General features: G+C 46.4%; 1 protein-coding gene across 1 annotated transcript; it reads left to right on the forward strand.

Moving 5' to 3' along the window:
- Window positions 1-1,748: 1,748 nt before the first annotated feature.
- LOC102909296 (S-adenosylmethionine decarboxylase proenzyme) lies at window positions 1,749-4,029 on the forward strand. Its single transcript, XM_006981363.4, has one exon. The coding sequence runs from the start codon at window positions 2,096-2,098 to the stop codon at window positions 3,098-3,100; it is 1,005 nt and encodes a 334-aa protein (XP_006981425.3). The 5' UTR covers window positions 1,749-2,095; the 3' UTR covers window positions 3,101-4,029.
- The last annotated feature ends 11,273 nt before the right edge of the window (window positions 4,030-15,302 follow it).

Raw genomic sequence — 15,302 nt, forward strand, 5'->3', positions numbered from 1 at the left:
CCAGAGGACCTGGGTTCAATTCCCAGCACCCACATGGCAGCTCACAACTGTCTGTAATTCCAGTTCCAGGGTATCTGACACCCCCACACCAATGCACATAAAATAAAGTTTAAAAAAACTTTTCTTAAAGTAGGGAGATGGATCAGTGACACAAACATGGAGACCTAAGTGAGATCCCCAGTATCAAAAAAAGCCAGATGTCTGTCTGTCACCCAAACACTGCGGGGTGGAAGATCAGGCAAGTCCCTGGAGTTCACTGGCCAGCAGCTTAGCTGAACTGGTGAGCTCCAGAATCAGTGAGGGACCCTATCTTGAAAATTTGGAGGCACATAGAAGAAAACGGCAGACATCACTGGCCTCCACACCCACACAAACATGTGCATATACCACAAAACAGAAAAACACCTTTGAAATTTTTAAAATGATAATTATGCCTGAATATACATGTCAAAATGAGACCTAGAACATACACACTGAAGGAATTAGAGTTGATCTTTACAAATCTCATTTGGGATTAGGTGTGTTGTGAGTACACTGTGTCACAAATTGTGAATATGTTTGTGTCTTCCTGCAGTGTCAGAATGTATTGAATAAATGAGACTTTCAAAGTTGAATTATGTTTTATATGCAATCTTGGGGGAAAACAAGAAAGGAGAGGTTTGTGTGTCGATATTTTGCTTGTGAAATAACAAAGCCTGCCTGAAGATCAGAGTGCAGAGCTAAGCCAGTAGTTAGCTGCAGGGGCCAGGCAGTGGTGGCACACACCTTAAATCCCAGCACTCGAGAGGCAGAAGCAGACAGATCTCTGTGAGTTCAAGGCCACCTGGGCTATACAAGATTGATCCAGTCAAAAAGAGAAACAGAGCCAGGCAGTGATGGCACACAGATTTGATCCCAGCACTTGGGATCTCACGCCTTTAATCCCAGCACTAGGGAGATGGAGACAGGAAGTGATCTGGCTGGATGGAGAGAGGAATATAAGGTGGGGGGAGACAGGAGCTCAGCCCCTTTTCAGTCTGATTCAGTAGAGATAAGATCCCTAGTGGCTGGCTGTCTGGCTTCTCTGATCTTTTAGCATTTACCCTGATATCTGGCTCCAGGTTTTTATTAAGACCAATTGGGATTCTTGCTACAGTTATGGGCTAAGTGATATGTTTGTGCATCAAAGTTGACAAATTAGCTTTAGCTATCAATGTGACACAAACCTAGAGTCACTGTGGAAGAAGAAACATCAGCTAAAGAATTGCCTCCATCAGTTTGGCCTGTGGAGGTCATATCTGTGAAGCATTCTCTTAACTGCTAGGTAATGTAGGAGAGCCAAGTCCACTGTGGACAGTGCCATCCCTGGGCAGATGGGCTTGGGCTTTATAAGAAGGGTAACTGACGCCATCCTATCACAAGGACACTTGCTTAACTGTGTTTATAACAGCTGTGTTCATAGTAACTAGAAGCTGGAAACAACCTAGATGTCCCCCAACTGAAGAACGGATAAAGAAAATGTGGCACATTGATACAATGGAGTATATTACTCAGCTGTTAAAAACAATGACATCATGAAATTTGCAGGCAAATAGATGGAACTTGAAAAAAATCATCCTGAATGTGGTAACCCAGACCCAGAAAGACAAACATGGTATGTTCTCACTTACAAGTGGACATTGGCTGTAAAGTAAAAGATAATCATGTTACAGTCCACTGACCAGAGAAGCTAAGTAACAAGGAGGGCTCGAGGGGAAATACTCGGCTTACACAGTATGGCCGGCGACATTAGCTAGCGCTCGCTCAACTCTCTCTAACGGGAAAGCAGCGGACTACAAGAGACTGAACTGTATCTGCCTCTATTTCCAACAGACTCACATTCAACTTTCGCTCACACACACACACACAAAAAAAAAAAAATAAATAGCCGGGAAAATTTTATTAGTCCTTTTTTTAAAAAAAGTTAATATAAAATTATAGCAAAAAAAAAAAAAAAAGGAACCTGAACTTTAGTAACACAGCTGGAACAATCCGCAGCGGCGGCAGGAGCGGCGGGAGAAGAGGTTTAATTTAGTTGATTTTCTGTGGTTGTTGGTTGTTCGCTCGTCGCACGGTGATGGAAGCTGCACATTTTTTCGAAGGCACCGAGAAGCTGCTGGAGGTCTGGTTCTCCAGGCAGCAGTCCGACGCAAGCCAGGGATCTGGGGATCTCCGCACCATCCCAAGATCTGAGTGGGATGTCCTTTTGAAGGATGTGCAGTGCTCAATCATAAGTGTGACAAAGACTGACAAGCAGGAAGCTTATGTACTCAGTGAGAGTAGCATGTTTGTCTCCAAGAGACGTTTCATTTTGAAGACATGTGGTACCACCCTCTTACTGAAAGCACTGGTTCCCCTGTTGAAGCTTGCTAGGGATTACAGTGGGTTTGACTCAATTCAAAGCTTCTTTTATTCTCGTAAGAATTTCATGAAGCCTTCTCACCAAGGATACCCACACCGGAACTTCCAGGAAGAAATTGAGTTTCTTAATGCAATTTTCCCAAATGGAGCAGCATATTGTATGGGACGTATGAATTCTGACTGTTGGTACTTGTATACTTTGGATTTCCCAGAGAGCCGAGTAATCAATCAGCCAGATCAAACCCTGGAAATTCTGATGAGTGAGCTCGACCCAGCAGTTATGGACCAGTTCTACATGAAAGATGGTGTTACTGCAAAGGATGTCACTCGTGAGAGTGGAATTCGTGACCTGATACCAGGTTCTGTCATTGATGCCACACTGTTCAATCCTTGTGGCTACTCGATGAATGGGATGAAATCGGATGGAACATATTGGACTATTCACATCACTCCAGAACCAGAATTCTCTTATGTTAGCTTTGAAACAAACTTAAGTCAGACCTCCTACGATGACCTGATCAGGAAGGTTGTGGAAGTCTTCAAGCCAGGAAAGTTTGTGACCACCTTGTTTGTTAATCAGAGTTCTAAATGTCGCACAGTGCTTTCTTCCCCCCAGAAGATTGAAGGTTTTAAACGTCTTGATTGCCAGAGTGCTATGTTCAACGATTACAATTTTGTTTTTACCAGTTTTGCTAAGAAGCAGCAACAACAGCAGAGTTGATTAAGAAAAATGAAGAAGAAAAAACGCAAAAAGAGAAGACACACAGGAGGTGGTGGCTGCTTTCTAGATGCTGACACTGGGGGCTGTGCTCTCCATGACCACCACCTTGTAGTTGCAGAAAGCCCTAGGTCTATTGATAGTGTAATCATTTTGAAGTGTATGCATTATTATATCAAGGAGTTAGGTATCTTGCATGAATGCTCTCCTCTGTGTTTAGGTGTTCTATGCCACTCTTGCTGTGGAATTGAAGTGCATGTAGAAAAGAACTTTGACTGTATGAATCCTTACGACACTTGTGAAAATGATTCAATTTGGTTTATGCACAGTGTAATATTTCTGCAGGCATCGTCCAAAATCCCCCACAGACAAGGCTTTCGTCCTCATTAGATGCTGGCCTCAGCTGACCATCTGCGACTGTTCTATTAAATTGCTGCCAGAGTTTTTACATCCAGTTACCTCCACTTTCTAGAGCATATTCTCTACTAATGTTATTCAAGACCAATTTTTACTTCATACAGGTGTTTTATGCAATGGCAATTAAAGTTTTTCTTCCACAAGTTGAGTCCTTGTAAGAAAATGCTGATTCGGGTTACTGTTTTGTGTTCTACTGTTTGAATAGTTGTTCCTGCTTTTATAGTCCTGTGATTGATTTCTTAGACTCTCACCACGGTGTCTTTTCCTCTTCCCTCAATCACTGCTCCCCCATTAAAGCAATACACGGTTACACAGGGCTTATATAGTAATCTTATACCCAGGTGGGATGTTTGAGGTGGTCCCTGGCTTGATTTTTTTTTTTAAGACATAAGAATGGGGCCTCCTTATTGGCATGAACTGTGGAAGATAAATGACAAAACTGAATGTATTAAATGAAAAGAATTCGGTCTCCAGGGGTGATTAGCAGAGAGAACCCATTTAAAAAAAAAAAACAACTCACTGGAACTAGTCAGCTGTGCGGTGCACTTTTGGCTTTAACGGAGTACCTGCCATGCCTTTACTAACTTATTAAGTAGTGACCAGAGGAAGTCCACTAAGTCGAAGCAGATATTTAATCCTAGATATTCTGACCTCGGTACGTGCAGTCAACTTTTAACCTATTGGCCACCAATTTCTACTAAAAGAAAATTTGATTCAAAGGAGAATCTGTGGCATTTCTATCTGTGACTTAGAAGCTGTGTGTGTGTGTGTGTGTGTGTGTGTGTGTGATGCATGTGAGTTCTGACTTCACCTGTTCTGTGTGGTCTTTTACCATGGTGTTCACATGATCCAATGAACAACTATCCAGGTTACTCAGCCAGGTAGTAAATGTATGAACACACAAAACAACACAATCGTCTGAAATGTTTAATGGGACTAGAAATAATAGGCTTTCAAGAGTTGGCATGTTAGTGGCATTTGCAGATATTGTGGGATTTCAACAGCTGGGAGAGGAGCAAAATGGACTTAATTTCCTATTTATTGCCTTCGTACTGTTTTCTTGGTAGTTTCTGGACTGATGCAGTGATGTTCTGTTCCTTCCGTATTTATAACGAAACACTTTTTTAGCGTTTCTAAACATAGAATCTACTTGGTTTGAAATCAAGTGGTTGGAACACTGTCTGGATTTGTACCTTAAGCATGCTGTTGATTGAATGCTTCATTGGGGAAGCCTCCAATCAGCTTTATCAGTCTGGTTGTGTGATGAGCACAGCACCTAATGTTTTGAACTGCTATTTGGAGGACCAGTGCTTATTTAAGCTGGATTTTGTAACCCACTAGATTTTGTTGGTTTGAGGTCTCATTCCCTGATCTTACAGAATTACAAATTCTAATGTTGAAATTTGCAGAGGTTCTCGTGGAAAAGCCTAGAAGACCAACAGTAGATTGAACAGTGATCCTTGCAGGAGGGGAAGTATGGGTGCCATGATTTCTTTTCATTGGTGTTGGGCTTTGAATCAGTTGAAATGTATTTCTGTACCACAATGTAAGCTTCAATAAAAGTTTGCTTAATTGTCTAGTAACATTTAAAAAAAAAAAAAAAAAAAGGGAAATACTCAGATCTCCCTGGGAAGGGGAAACAGAATAGATTTTGTGGGTGGACTGGGGGCAGGTGGAGTTGGGAACAGGAGGGGTCAGGTGAGGTGAGGAATACTGGGAGAAATGACTGGAATTGGGGGCATTTCAGGGGCGAGATGGAAACCTAGTGCAAGGAAAACTCCATGAAACCTACAAGAGTAACCCTAGCAAAGATTCCTCCTAATAATGGGGACACGGGGCCTGACCAGCCATCTTCTGTATCCAGGCAAGGCCTCAAGTGGAAGGATTGGGACCCCAACCCAGCCACAAAACCTTCAACCTACAGCTTGTCCTACTGCAGAGTGTTCTGGGACCAGAGCCCAGCAGAATCCTCATCAGAGACCAGAGAGGCTTCACCCACCAACTGATGGGAGCAGATGCAGAGTCCCACAGCCAAACACTAGGCAGAGCTAATCCTGCAGAGGAGGGGAAGGAAGGATCGGAGGAACCAGAGAGGTCAGGGACACTAAGAGAACACATACCACAGAATCAAATGACCAGGGCTCATGGGGGCTCACAGAGATCAGGGAGCCTGTAGGGGTCTGACCCAGGTCCTCTGTATATATGGTGTAGCTTGGTGTTCTTGTGGGATTCCTACAATGGGAGTGGAGTCAGTCCCTGACTCTTTTGCCTACTTATGGGACCCTTTTCCTCCTAATGGGTTGCCTCATTCAGCCTTGATGTGATGTATGTGCCTGGTCTTCTTATGCTATGTTTGATTGATGCCCCTGGGAGACCTGCTCTTTTCTGAGAGGAGATGGAAGGAGAGGGAGTGGATCTGGGAAAGAGGAGAGGTGGAGAAGAGAGACTGGGGGTGGGGAGGGAGGGGAAATTGCAGTTGAGATGTTATATATGAGAGAAGAATTTTTAAAAGGGTAACTGAGCAAGCCAGGAGGGTGAGGCAATAAGCCACATTCCTCCATGGCCTCTGCTTCAAACTCCTGCCTTTAATTCTTACCTTGGTGTCCTCCAGTAGTGGACTATGACCTGGAAATGTAAGACCAATAAATCCTTCTTTCTCTCAAGTTGCTTTTGTTCATGGTGTTAATCACAGCAACAGGCCGGGCGGTGGTGGTGCAAGCCTTTAATCCCAGCACTCAGGAGGCAGAGGCAGAGGCAGGCAGATCTCTGTGAGTTCGAGGCCAGCCTGGGCTGTAGAGTGAGTTCCAGGAAAGGCTCCAAAGCTACACAGAGAAACCCTGTCTCAAAAAAAGTCACAGCAACAGAAACCAAACAAATACAGAAATGCACAAGATTCAGTAGTTTTCAATTATTTAAAAGAACGCCCATTGTCAGATATCCCACCTACCCCAGTAACTTGGCCGAGGTGACGCAGGTTCTTTTATTCAACTCTTATTTACTAATATTAACTATTACAGCACCAGTCAGCATAGGATGCAAAACACGTAAATATCTCTATATGCATATATGGGGTTTACAGGATGAGTTTCAGTTAAAGAGGCTGTAGCAGAGCTTGAAACGTTTCAGAAGTGGACTGAAAGGCTGTATTGATAAGATAATAAATGAAACCAGTGCTAGGAGGGGCTGCTATGGGTCTGGGAATAGGAAATCGCAAGTTCAGGTCCAGGTCCAGGCAGGCAAACAGTGGACTTCTGGGTAGTCAAGCATGCCACATCAACAGCTGGGGCCAGAGCGAGCTGAAGTTCCAAGGGGAGTCAAGAGTTTCCCGTCTGTCTGTCTGTCCCTGACACACAATGGGTATCAGCTTGGTGGGGTTATGCCATCCTCCTGTTAGGTGTCCATCTTTGTGTGGGGTCCAGTCAAGGGAATTACACTCCTTTTCTGCCTGGCATGTCTGTAAGTTCTTGGGCCTGGTTTTCTTGATATGATTCTGATCTTCTCCCCCATGTCCCTACAGTCTTAACTCATCCCAATACACCCTGATAGAAAGGTGACTCCTTTATCAGTCACGTATCAGTCCATGATACACGTACAGGTAGTGCCTTGCAGATGGTGCAGTCTGTGGTCCACCCAGGGGCTGCATTCATCATCGTCCCTCAAAATGGAGTCCAAGCTGCTTGTGAACTGCAGTCTCCCAGGGCAGCCTAAAAAAAACACTCTTTTGTACAATCTGGACTCAGAGTAGGTCACAGCCTGATCTCAGGAGGTCCCCTAACTATACAAGCAATTTAGGCTCGACATTTAAAAACTTTGGAAGTAAAGGCTGGAGTGTGGCCCTTCCCTACACCTGGGAAGTCTGGGCTTTGAGGAATGCTAGAGGACAGACAATCAGAGACAGGACAGGGGCAGCAGGGCAGGTAGGCAGAGGTCTCTAGGACAGGAAAAGAGACTGTGTTGGCTGATGAAGCACAGGAAGGCAGAACGGAGATTTGGCCAAAGCTGCCATCCTTGCAGCATTCAGATACGTTACTTCACCTCCTTTGAAAGAGTTCCCCTGTTCTGGTATCAGGCACATTCAGTATCAGTCTCGCTGTGTACTGCCATGGATACTTAAACAGACTCACATTTCACTATGAAGAGCCTGGACAGACACGTGGCTTACACCTGGCCTTCTCACCACTGGAGAAAAGGCATCAGAATTCCTGAGTGTTCTCCAGGCCTGGGCAGCATCTGGCAGCCACATGGCAACATGAGAAGGAGGTAGTTTGTTAGTAACATTAAAGCCCCACATTCGGCTACATGGAGACATTGCAACTCAGAGCACTTGCCAAGCCAGCCCACCATGAGGGAACTCTGCACCCAACCATGACCTAGCCTATGAGAGGACACAGAGGTGTGCCATGGAATGTCATGCCTCACCTGGACCATGGTTCTGCCATGAACTAGCTCAGGCATAGTATCTGGGGCTGGTGCCTGGCAGACAGGATGGATCAGATGCCTGCTCAGTCTGGGTCCTTTGCCCAAGCTCATGTCTTCTGAACCCAGAGGCATTCTGGACCAAAAACAGAAATCCAACCTCTGCAGGGCCAGCCCAGAAACCAGCCTGGCTGCCAGCCCATCAGAGAGCAGTTCTTCCTGGCCTGTGTAGGCACACAATGTCGTCAAATGTGTCAACCAGGCCTAGAAATTGGAACCCACTAGATTCTAACTTGCTATGGAGGGTAGATTCTACATACCCTGGGCCTGCCTCAGTGGACCGCCTTCAGAAACTTCTGGCCAAGCCTCTAAGACTGTCAGGCAGGCTGAGCTCCCCGAAGGCAGGCTTTCAAGCACCATTTTACCGCCAACATGCTAATTCTGCAGCCAACTCTCTGACTTTGAGCTTGTCTTACTCTTCAGGACACTTACTCTGCCAGGAGCATTCACCTGACCTGACCTGCTTCTGGGCCAAGGACCTGAGATTTCCTTCCCAGGGAGGCTGGAGGCTGGAACTTTGAACTAGCTCTGCAGAGCCTTCTGCCACAGACTGGAAGTTAGCACAGCAGAAAACCAATTCTGAATTCAGGCACAGAAAGACCATAAAACACACAGAACACGGTGTAGTTTGAAGACCGCATCAGTCAACATCATTTGATTAGCCAGCTTCAAGCTGGTCCTACTGAGTTCTGGGCTCCATGACCTGAGTGGCTATGACTCACACTGCAGAGAACTACTTGAGGCAGGAGACCTGCTTCTTCCGGGCTAGTTTCTTCTCTGTGATCCTGAACCAACCACCTCAAGGAAGTTTCTCATTTTTCTGGGTGATTCCAGCTTTGAAGGCCTCCAAACTCTGACATTCATGGGCCATCCCGATTAGGGTGGCTTTGTATGCACACAGGTGTCCCTATGAGTCAGCATCTGCTGCCATGTCCCTGGAGGGTCAGGAAAGCCTTGGCAAAGTCATGTCTACCGGCCAGATCCACACTCAGGGCAAAGCAGCAGTGACCACACAGAGTGAGGCTGATCCCGTTCCATACTGGCAGTATGGCACTGGGATGTAATTTCCATGAGTCTTGGTGTTTCCTTGTTTGGAAAATGGGCACTTCCAGGCCTGGTTCAGGAATGATATCAAGGACTGGCAAGATAGCTAAGTGGTTGGATACTTGCTGCCAAGTCTGATGCCCTGAGTTCAAGCCCCAAGAACCACATGGTAGAAAGAAAGAGAGAACCAACTCCCAAAGTTGTCCTCTGCCCTCCACATGGATATTGTGGTACACACATGCCCATAAACATGCATACACAAATACACAAATGTGACAAAAATATTTTTAAAAGATGGGCTGGGTGGGATCACACACACCTTTAATCTCAGCATTTGGAAGGCAGACTCAAGCAGATCTCTTGACATGAAAGCAGCCTGGAGCCACCTGACCTGTGTGCTGCCTTTGATTCCACAGGTGGTGAGAGGGCAGAAAAAAGGTTGGATGGAGCAGCTTGGTGAAGTTACTTGTGGGAAACCCTGACTTTCAACGCCCAGGTGTGGTGGTAATCTAATTGTACTGAAATATTATTTTGATTGTATGTTAATAAATAAAGTTGTCCGGGGGTCAGAGCTATTAGAGCCATAGCAAGAGTGTGGCGGTGGTGGCACACGCCTTTAATCCCATAGATGTCTGCGTGTTCAGGGATATAGCCAGCATTGGAGACATATGCCTTTAAGACCTAGGGGGCTGTACATTCAGACAGTGACGAGGCAGTCATGTGTTTGGGTTTACAACCAATGAGAAGGCAGAACAACATACTATAAAAAAAATGAACAGACAGGAAGTAGGTCTCTTTTTCACGAAGCTGGGACAGCAGGAGGAAGGGTGAGATTTTAGCTCTGAGCTCTGACCTCTCGGCTTTCTCTTTTACATTGTTTCTGTGTTTCTTATTTAATAAGATGGTTGGTTACATCTACACCCAGGTGTCAGCTTTGGTTAACTGAAGAAGGATTAATAATGTTCTTCTTCCTGCAACTCCATCATCACTAGTGGAAGCCTCATCCATCATAGAGGGAGCTACTGTGAGGGACCAGGGAGAAAGGGAGCTGACGCTTTCATGAAATGCATGACTGTAATCAAAATGTTCCCCACTCCTGTGTCGGGCACCATCTCCATGGAATTTCACTGAAAACAAAATACAACTCATAGAGAACACTGGCCAAGGCTTTAACTTGCAGGTGTGGTTGTTTATTTAGGCAATACCAGAGAGTTCTTGAATAGGTCACCAGAGAGGGTGCTGCCGTGTCTCACAAGCCAAGCGTGGTGGTAACTACAGTTAGTACGGCAGAAAGAGGCCCCAACGTGGAGCCCCAGTGCCGAGGCGTTCTAAAGTCATGAGACACTGACAAGTGACACAGAGTCAGGTGGGATGGCATGCAAATGAGTCCCTTCTATATGGAAGGCTCGTCACTCAGTTCGTCTCATCTCTCCTCAAAGCCTGGTCGATCAAGGGAATCCCTACTGAACATCCACGCCTTCTCCACAAAGCCAGAATGCCTAGGAGTCATCCACGGTCTTCTTCACACTCTCCTTTCATCTTTCTACACATCCCTTTTCTTTCTACTCTTCTAGGCAAAATCAAAGCTGTCAGACTTGAACATAATTTAGAAATGAGTCTCCATTGGCATAAGAGAGAGAATCAAAATTTAAATGTAAATGCTTCTCTTGGTCTGTTTACATTACTGTAACAAAATACCTGAGGCTGGGTAATGTATAGCCAACAGAAATTTACCTGGTCATGACTCTGGCGGCACTAGCATTTGGTGAGGGCTCAGTCTCTACTTCCAAGATGGTGCCTTGAACACTGCATCACTCGGACTGGAGAACCACCACCCGCCACACAGCAGAGAATGAAAGAGTCAAGAGAGAGCAAGAGGGGACCAAACTTTCCACACCAGGCCCACTCTCAAGGATGGGGCCTTCAGGGCTGAGTGACTTCTAAAAGGACCCACCTTACCACCATCACAATAGCAACTGAATTTCCACAGTGAAGGACAAACCCCAGAACTGTATTTAAACTCGTTCTGCTATCTCTCCTTCATAAACAAACAGCATTCAAATTAGTAATTTACACCTGGGCATAGTAATGCACACCTTTAATCCCAGCACTCGGAGGTAGAGACAGGTGGATCTCTGTGAGTTCCAGGACAGCCAGGGCTACAGTAAGACCCTATCTTCAGGGTGGTATTGGGGGGTCACGGAGGTGGTGGTGGGAACCAACAAATTAGTAACTTACTAGCAAAATTATGTCAATTCCTATACTTTCAAATAATTGCTGGCCTGACCTGACACCCTCAGTTAAAAGAAAGAAAAAGTTCAACCAACCAATGTGCTCGGTGGAGAGCACCCATCAGTTCTCACTGTCCCTGGTACTTCAGCCACACTGAACCCAGACATACTACTTTTGCTCCATGAACCCATTCCCTAGTCCTTTTTTCTGTCTGCACTCATTGCCTGGGGCACCACCCAGGCTCACTGCACAAAGCAGTCTCTGTGCAGATGTCCTGTGTCATTAACCTCCAGCTGCGGCCTCCTACCACCCTGGGCTCTGCGCACAGCCACCCAGAGCTGACATCTCAAGCCTGCATGTTCTGCCTCAGATGCTCCAACTCCCCTCTAGCTGCTCATCACCTGGACTTCTCTCTTTCATTTCCACACTGGAAATGTTAGCAGAGCCTATTGGTCGGATGAGTGGCTGAGGGGACAATGAAGACACAAGGGTGAGGATCACTGGGACGATGTAACCAACCTGTCAGATCACTGGCTGGCCACATTGGGACCAGTGCTGTATTAGGAACTCTGTGTCGGTCCCTGCTTCCGGCAGACTTGGCACTCAGCAGCAGCTACAGTCAGGACCAGAGTGCTGCCCCGCCCCCCACTCGCCCCCCTCCCGCTCCCCCCCCCCCCCCCCCCCCCCGCATCGTTCCTATCCCTGACACTGTGATCACTTTGTTCATGAACTGGAGTGGCTGGACCAAGAGACTGGCTGCTATCCCAAAATGCATCCTCTTCCGAACCCACATGACTACTCAATGTCTCTATTGCGATCACCTCTGGTTACCTGCCTGGTGTACAGAGTGAGTTCCAGGACAGCCAGGCTACACAGAGAAACCCTGTCTCAAAAAAAAAAAAAAAAAAAAAGAGGAGAGATCACTTCTGGTTACTATCCATTTCCTTCCAATTCTCTTACCATCTTACCATCCAGTCAAGCAATCGGAGCAGTCTGTGAACTGGTATCAGGTATTCACCCAGGTACATTACCCGATTCTTTGTACAGGAACAGTCACCATCCTTCAAAGATGTCCCAGAAAGGGGCTGTAGTGGTGCAGTATCTGCTTTAATGAGATAACTGTGTCACACTGAGCCATCTGTAAGCCAGGTCTCCTCTTCATTGTCAATTAATGGTAGGGAACTTGTAAGTGGCCACAGCTGTGCAGAAGGAACCATGCAGTGGCCTTGACGCCCACACTCTGCACTGTGACATACCACCTCACCACAGTCCTCAAGCAACAGCACCACAAACTTCAAGGTTGATGCTGCAGCCACACTCAGAGTTAAGTCAGCCCAACACAGGGCTCCAGCTCCAGTGAGACCAGGTCCCAAGTCTTACAAAGTTGCTTGTGGTTCTGCAAACACATTCTGAACAGGTAAAAACTCTACTTCCATGGAGAAAACACTTCACTATCTGCCAGCAGTCTATGTTCATAAATGCAGCATACACAGGACAGTCCCAAACCTAACATGCAGGGATAACTAAGAATGCCTTTAGCTCACTTCCAACCATTACCATGAGGAGTAAATTAACTGAGTCTAGAAGTAAATGGAATGTGTAAACATCTATAGAAGGATTCCATACCTGGAAAGAGGTGGAGATAGGAGAGAAACAGCGTGTCTGCACACACCATCTTAAAGCTTCACCAGTGCCACTCAGCTTGTGTCTGGTGAAAAGCAGCATGGGTTTGTGACTCATACCTCAGTACCAACCCCAGGTACTGCGGAGTTGGGGACGCTCGCCACCTTGCAAGGAGCCCTGGCAAAGCTGACCTGAAAAGCAATCTGTCAGCTGCACTGACTGCAGAGGACACATCTGTCAGCACTGACTGAAGAGAACACACATCTGTCAGCTGCACTGACTGAAGAGAGGACACATCTGTCAGCTGCACTGACTGAAGAGGACACATCTGTCAGCACTGACTGAAGAGGACACATCTCTCAGCACTGACTGAAGAGGACACACATCTGTCAGCTGCACTGACTGAAGAGGACACATCTGTCAGCACTGACTGAAGAGAGGACACATCTGTCAGCTGCACTGACTGAAGAGGACACATCTGTCAGCATAGACTGAAGAGGACACATCTGTCAGCTGCACTGACTGAAGAGAGGACACATCTGTCAGCACTGACTGAAGAGGACACACATCTGTCAGCTGTATTGACTGAAAAGGACACACATCTGTCAGCTGCAATGACTGAAGAGGACACATCTGTCAGCTGCACAGACTGAAGAGGACACATCTGTCAGCACTGACTGAAGAGGACACATCTCTCAGCACTGACTGAAGAGAGGACACATCTGTCAGATGCACTGACTGAAGAGGACACACATCTGTCAGCTGCACTAACTGAAGAGGAGACACATCTGTCAGCACTGACTGAAGAGGACACACATCTGTCAGCTGCACTGACTGAAGAGGACACATCTGTCAGCTGCACTGACTGAAGAGAGGACACATCCGTCAGCTGTATTGACTGAAGAAAACACATCTGTCAGCTGCACTGACTGAAGAGGACACATCTGTCGGCTGCACAGACTGAAGAGGACACACATCTGTCAACACTGACTGAAGAGGACACACATCTGTCAGCACTGACTGAAGAGGACACATCTGTCAGCTGCACAGACTGAAAAGGACACATCTGTCAGCTGCACTGACTGAAGAGGACACATCTGTCGGCTGCACAGACTGAAGAGGACACACATCTGTCAGCTGCACTGACTGAAGAGGACACATATCTGTCAGCACTGACTGAAGAGGACACACATCTGTCAGCACTGACTAAAGAGGGCACATCTCTCAGCACTGCCTGAAGAGAGGACACATCTGTCAGCTGCACTGACTGAAGAGGACACACATCTGTCAGCTGCACTGACTGAAGAGGACACATCTGTCAGCACTGACTGAAGAGGACACACATCTGTCAGCTGCACTGACTGAAGAGGACACACATCTGTCAGCACTGACTGAAGAGGACACATCTCTCAGCACTGACTGAAGAGAGGACACATCTGTCAGCTGAACTGACTGAAGAGGACACACATCTGTCAGCACTGGCTGAAGAGGACACACATCTGTCAGCTGCACAGACTGTAGAGGACACACATCTGTCAGCACTGACTGAAGAGGACACACATCTGTCAGCTGCACTGACTGGAGGATACACATCTGTCAGCACTGACTGAAGAGGACACATCTGTCAGCACTGACTGAAGAGGACACACATCTGTCAGCTGCACTGACTGAAGAGGACACATCTGTCAGCTGCACTGACTGAAGAGGACACATCTGTCAGCTGCACTGACTGAAGAGGACACATCTATCAGCACTGACTGAAGAGGACACATCTGTCAGCTGCACTGAAGAAGATACATCTTTCAGCTGCACTGACTGGAGGATACACATCTGTCAGCTGCACTGACAGAAGAGGACACACATTTCTCTGTTTCACTTTGAGCAAGTATAAGACCTTGTTAACTCAGCACCAATTTTTATCCACAGAACAACCAAAAACTATAGGATCACAGCTGCCCAGAACCTTTCCTCTCCAGGAACCAACATCTACAGCTACTAAATTTTTTACACCTAACTATACTTTCTGTAGCCAGAGTCCTCCTGGATGGCCCACGATCAGGACAACTCTCTCTCACCCACCAGTCCTGCAGCCGCTCAGACCCAACCAAGCAAACACACAGACACTGCTCACAAACTATACGGCCATGACAGACTTCCTGCTAACTGTTCTTATATCTTAAATTAACCCATTTCTATTAATCTGTAAGTTGCCACATGGCTCACCAGTATCTTAACATCTTCTCATGGCAGCGGCTGACAGAGTCCCTCTGCTTCAGCCTTCCACTTCCCAGAATTCTCTTCTCTGCTTGTCCCGCCTATACTTCCTGTCTAGCTACTGGCCAATCAGCATCTTATTTATACAGAGCAATATCCATAGCAACTTTCTATTGTAGAATATTATTTTAAGGTGTGT

The sequence above is a fragment of the Peromyscus maniculatus genome, chromosome 12, assembly GCF_049852395.1.
Source record: "Peromyscus maniculatus bairdii isolate BWxNUB_F1_BW_parent chromosome 12, HU_Pman_BW_mat_3.1, whole genome shotgun sequence".
NCBI classification, from domain to species: domain Eukaryota; kingdom Metazoa; phylum Chordata; class Mammalia; order Rodentia; family Cricetidae; genus Peromyscus; species Peromyscus maniculatus.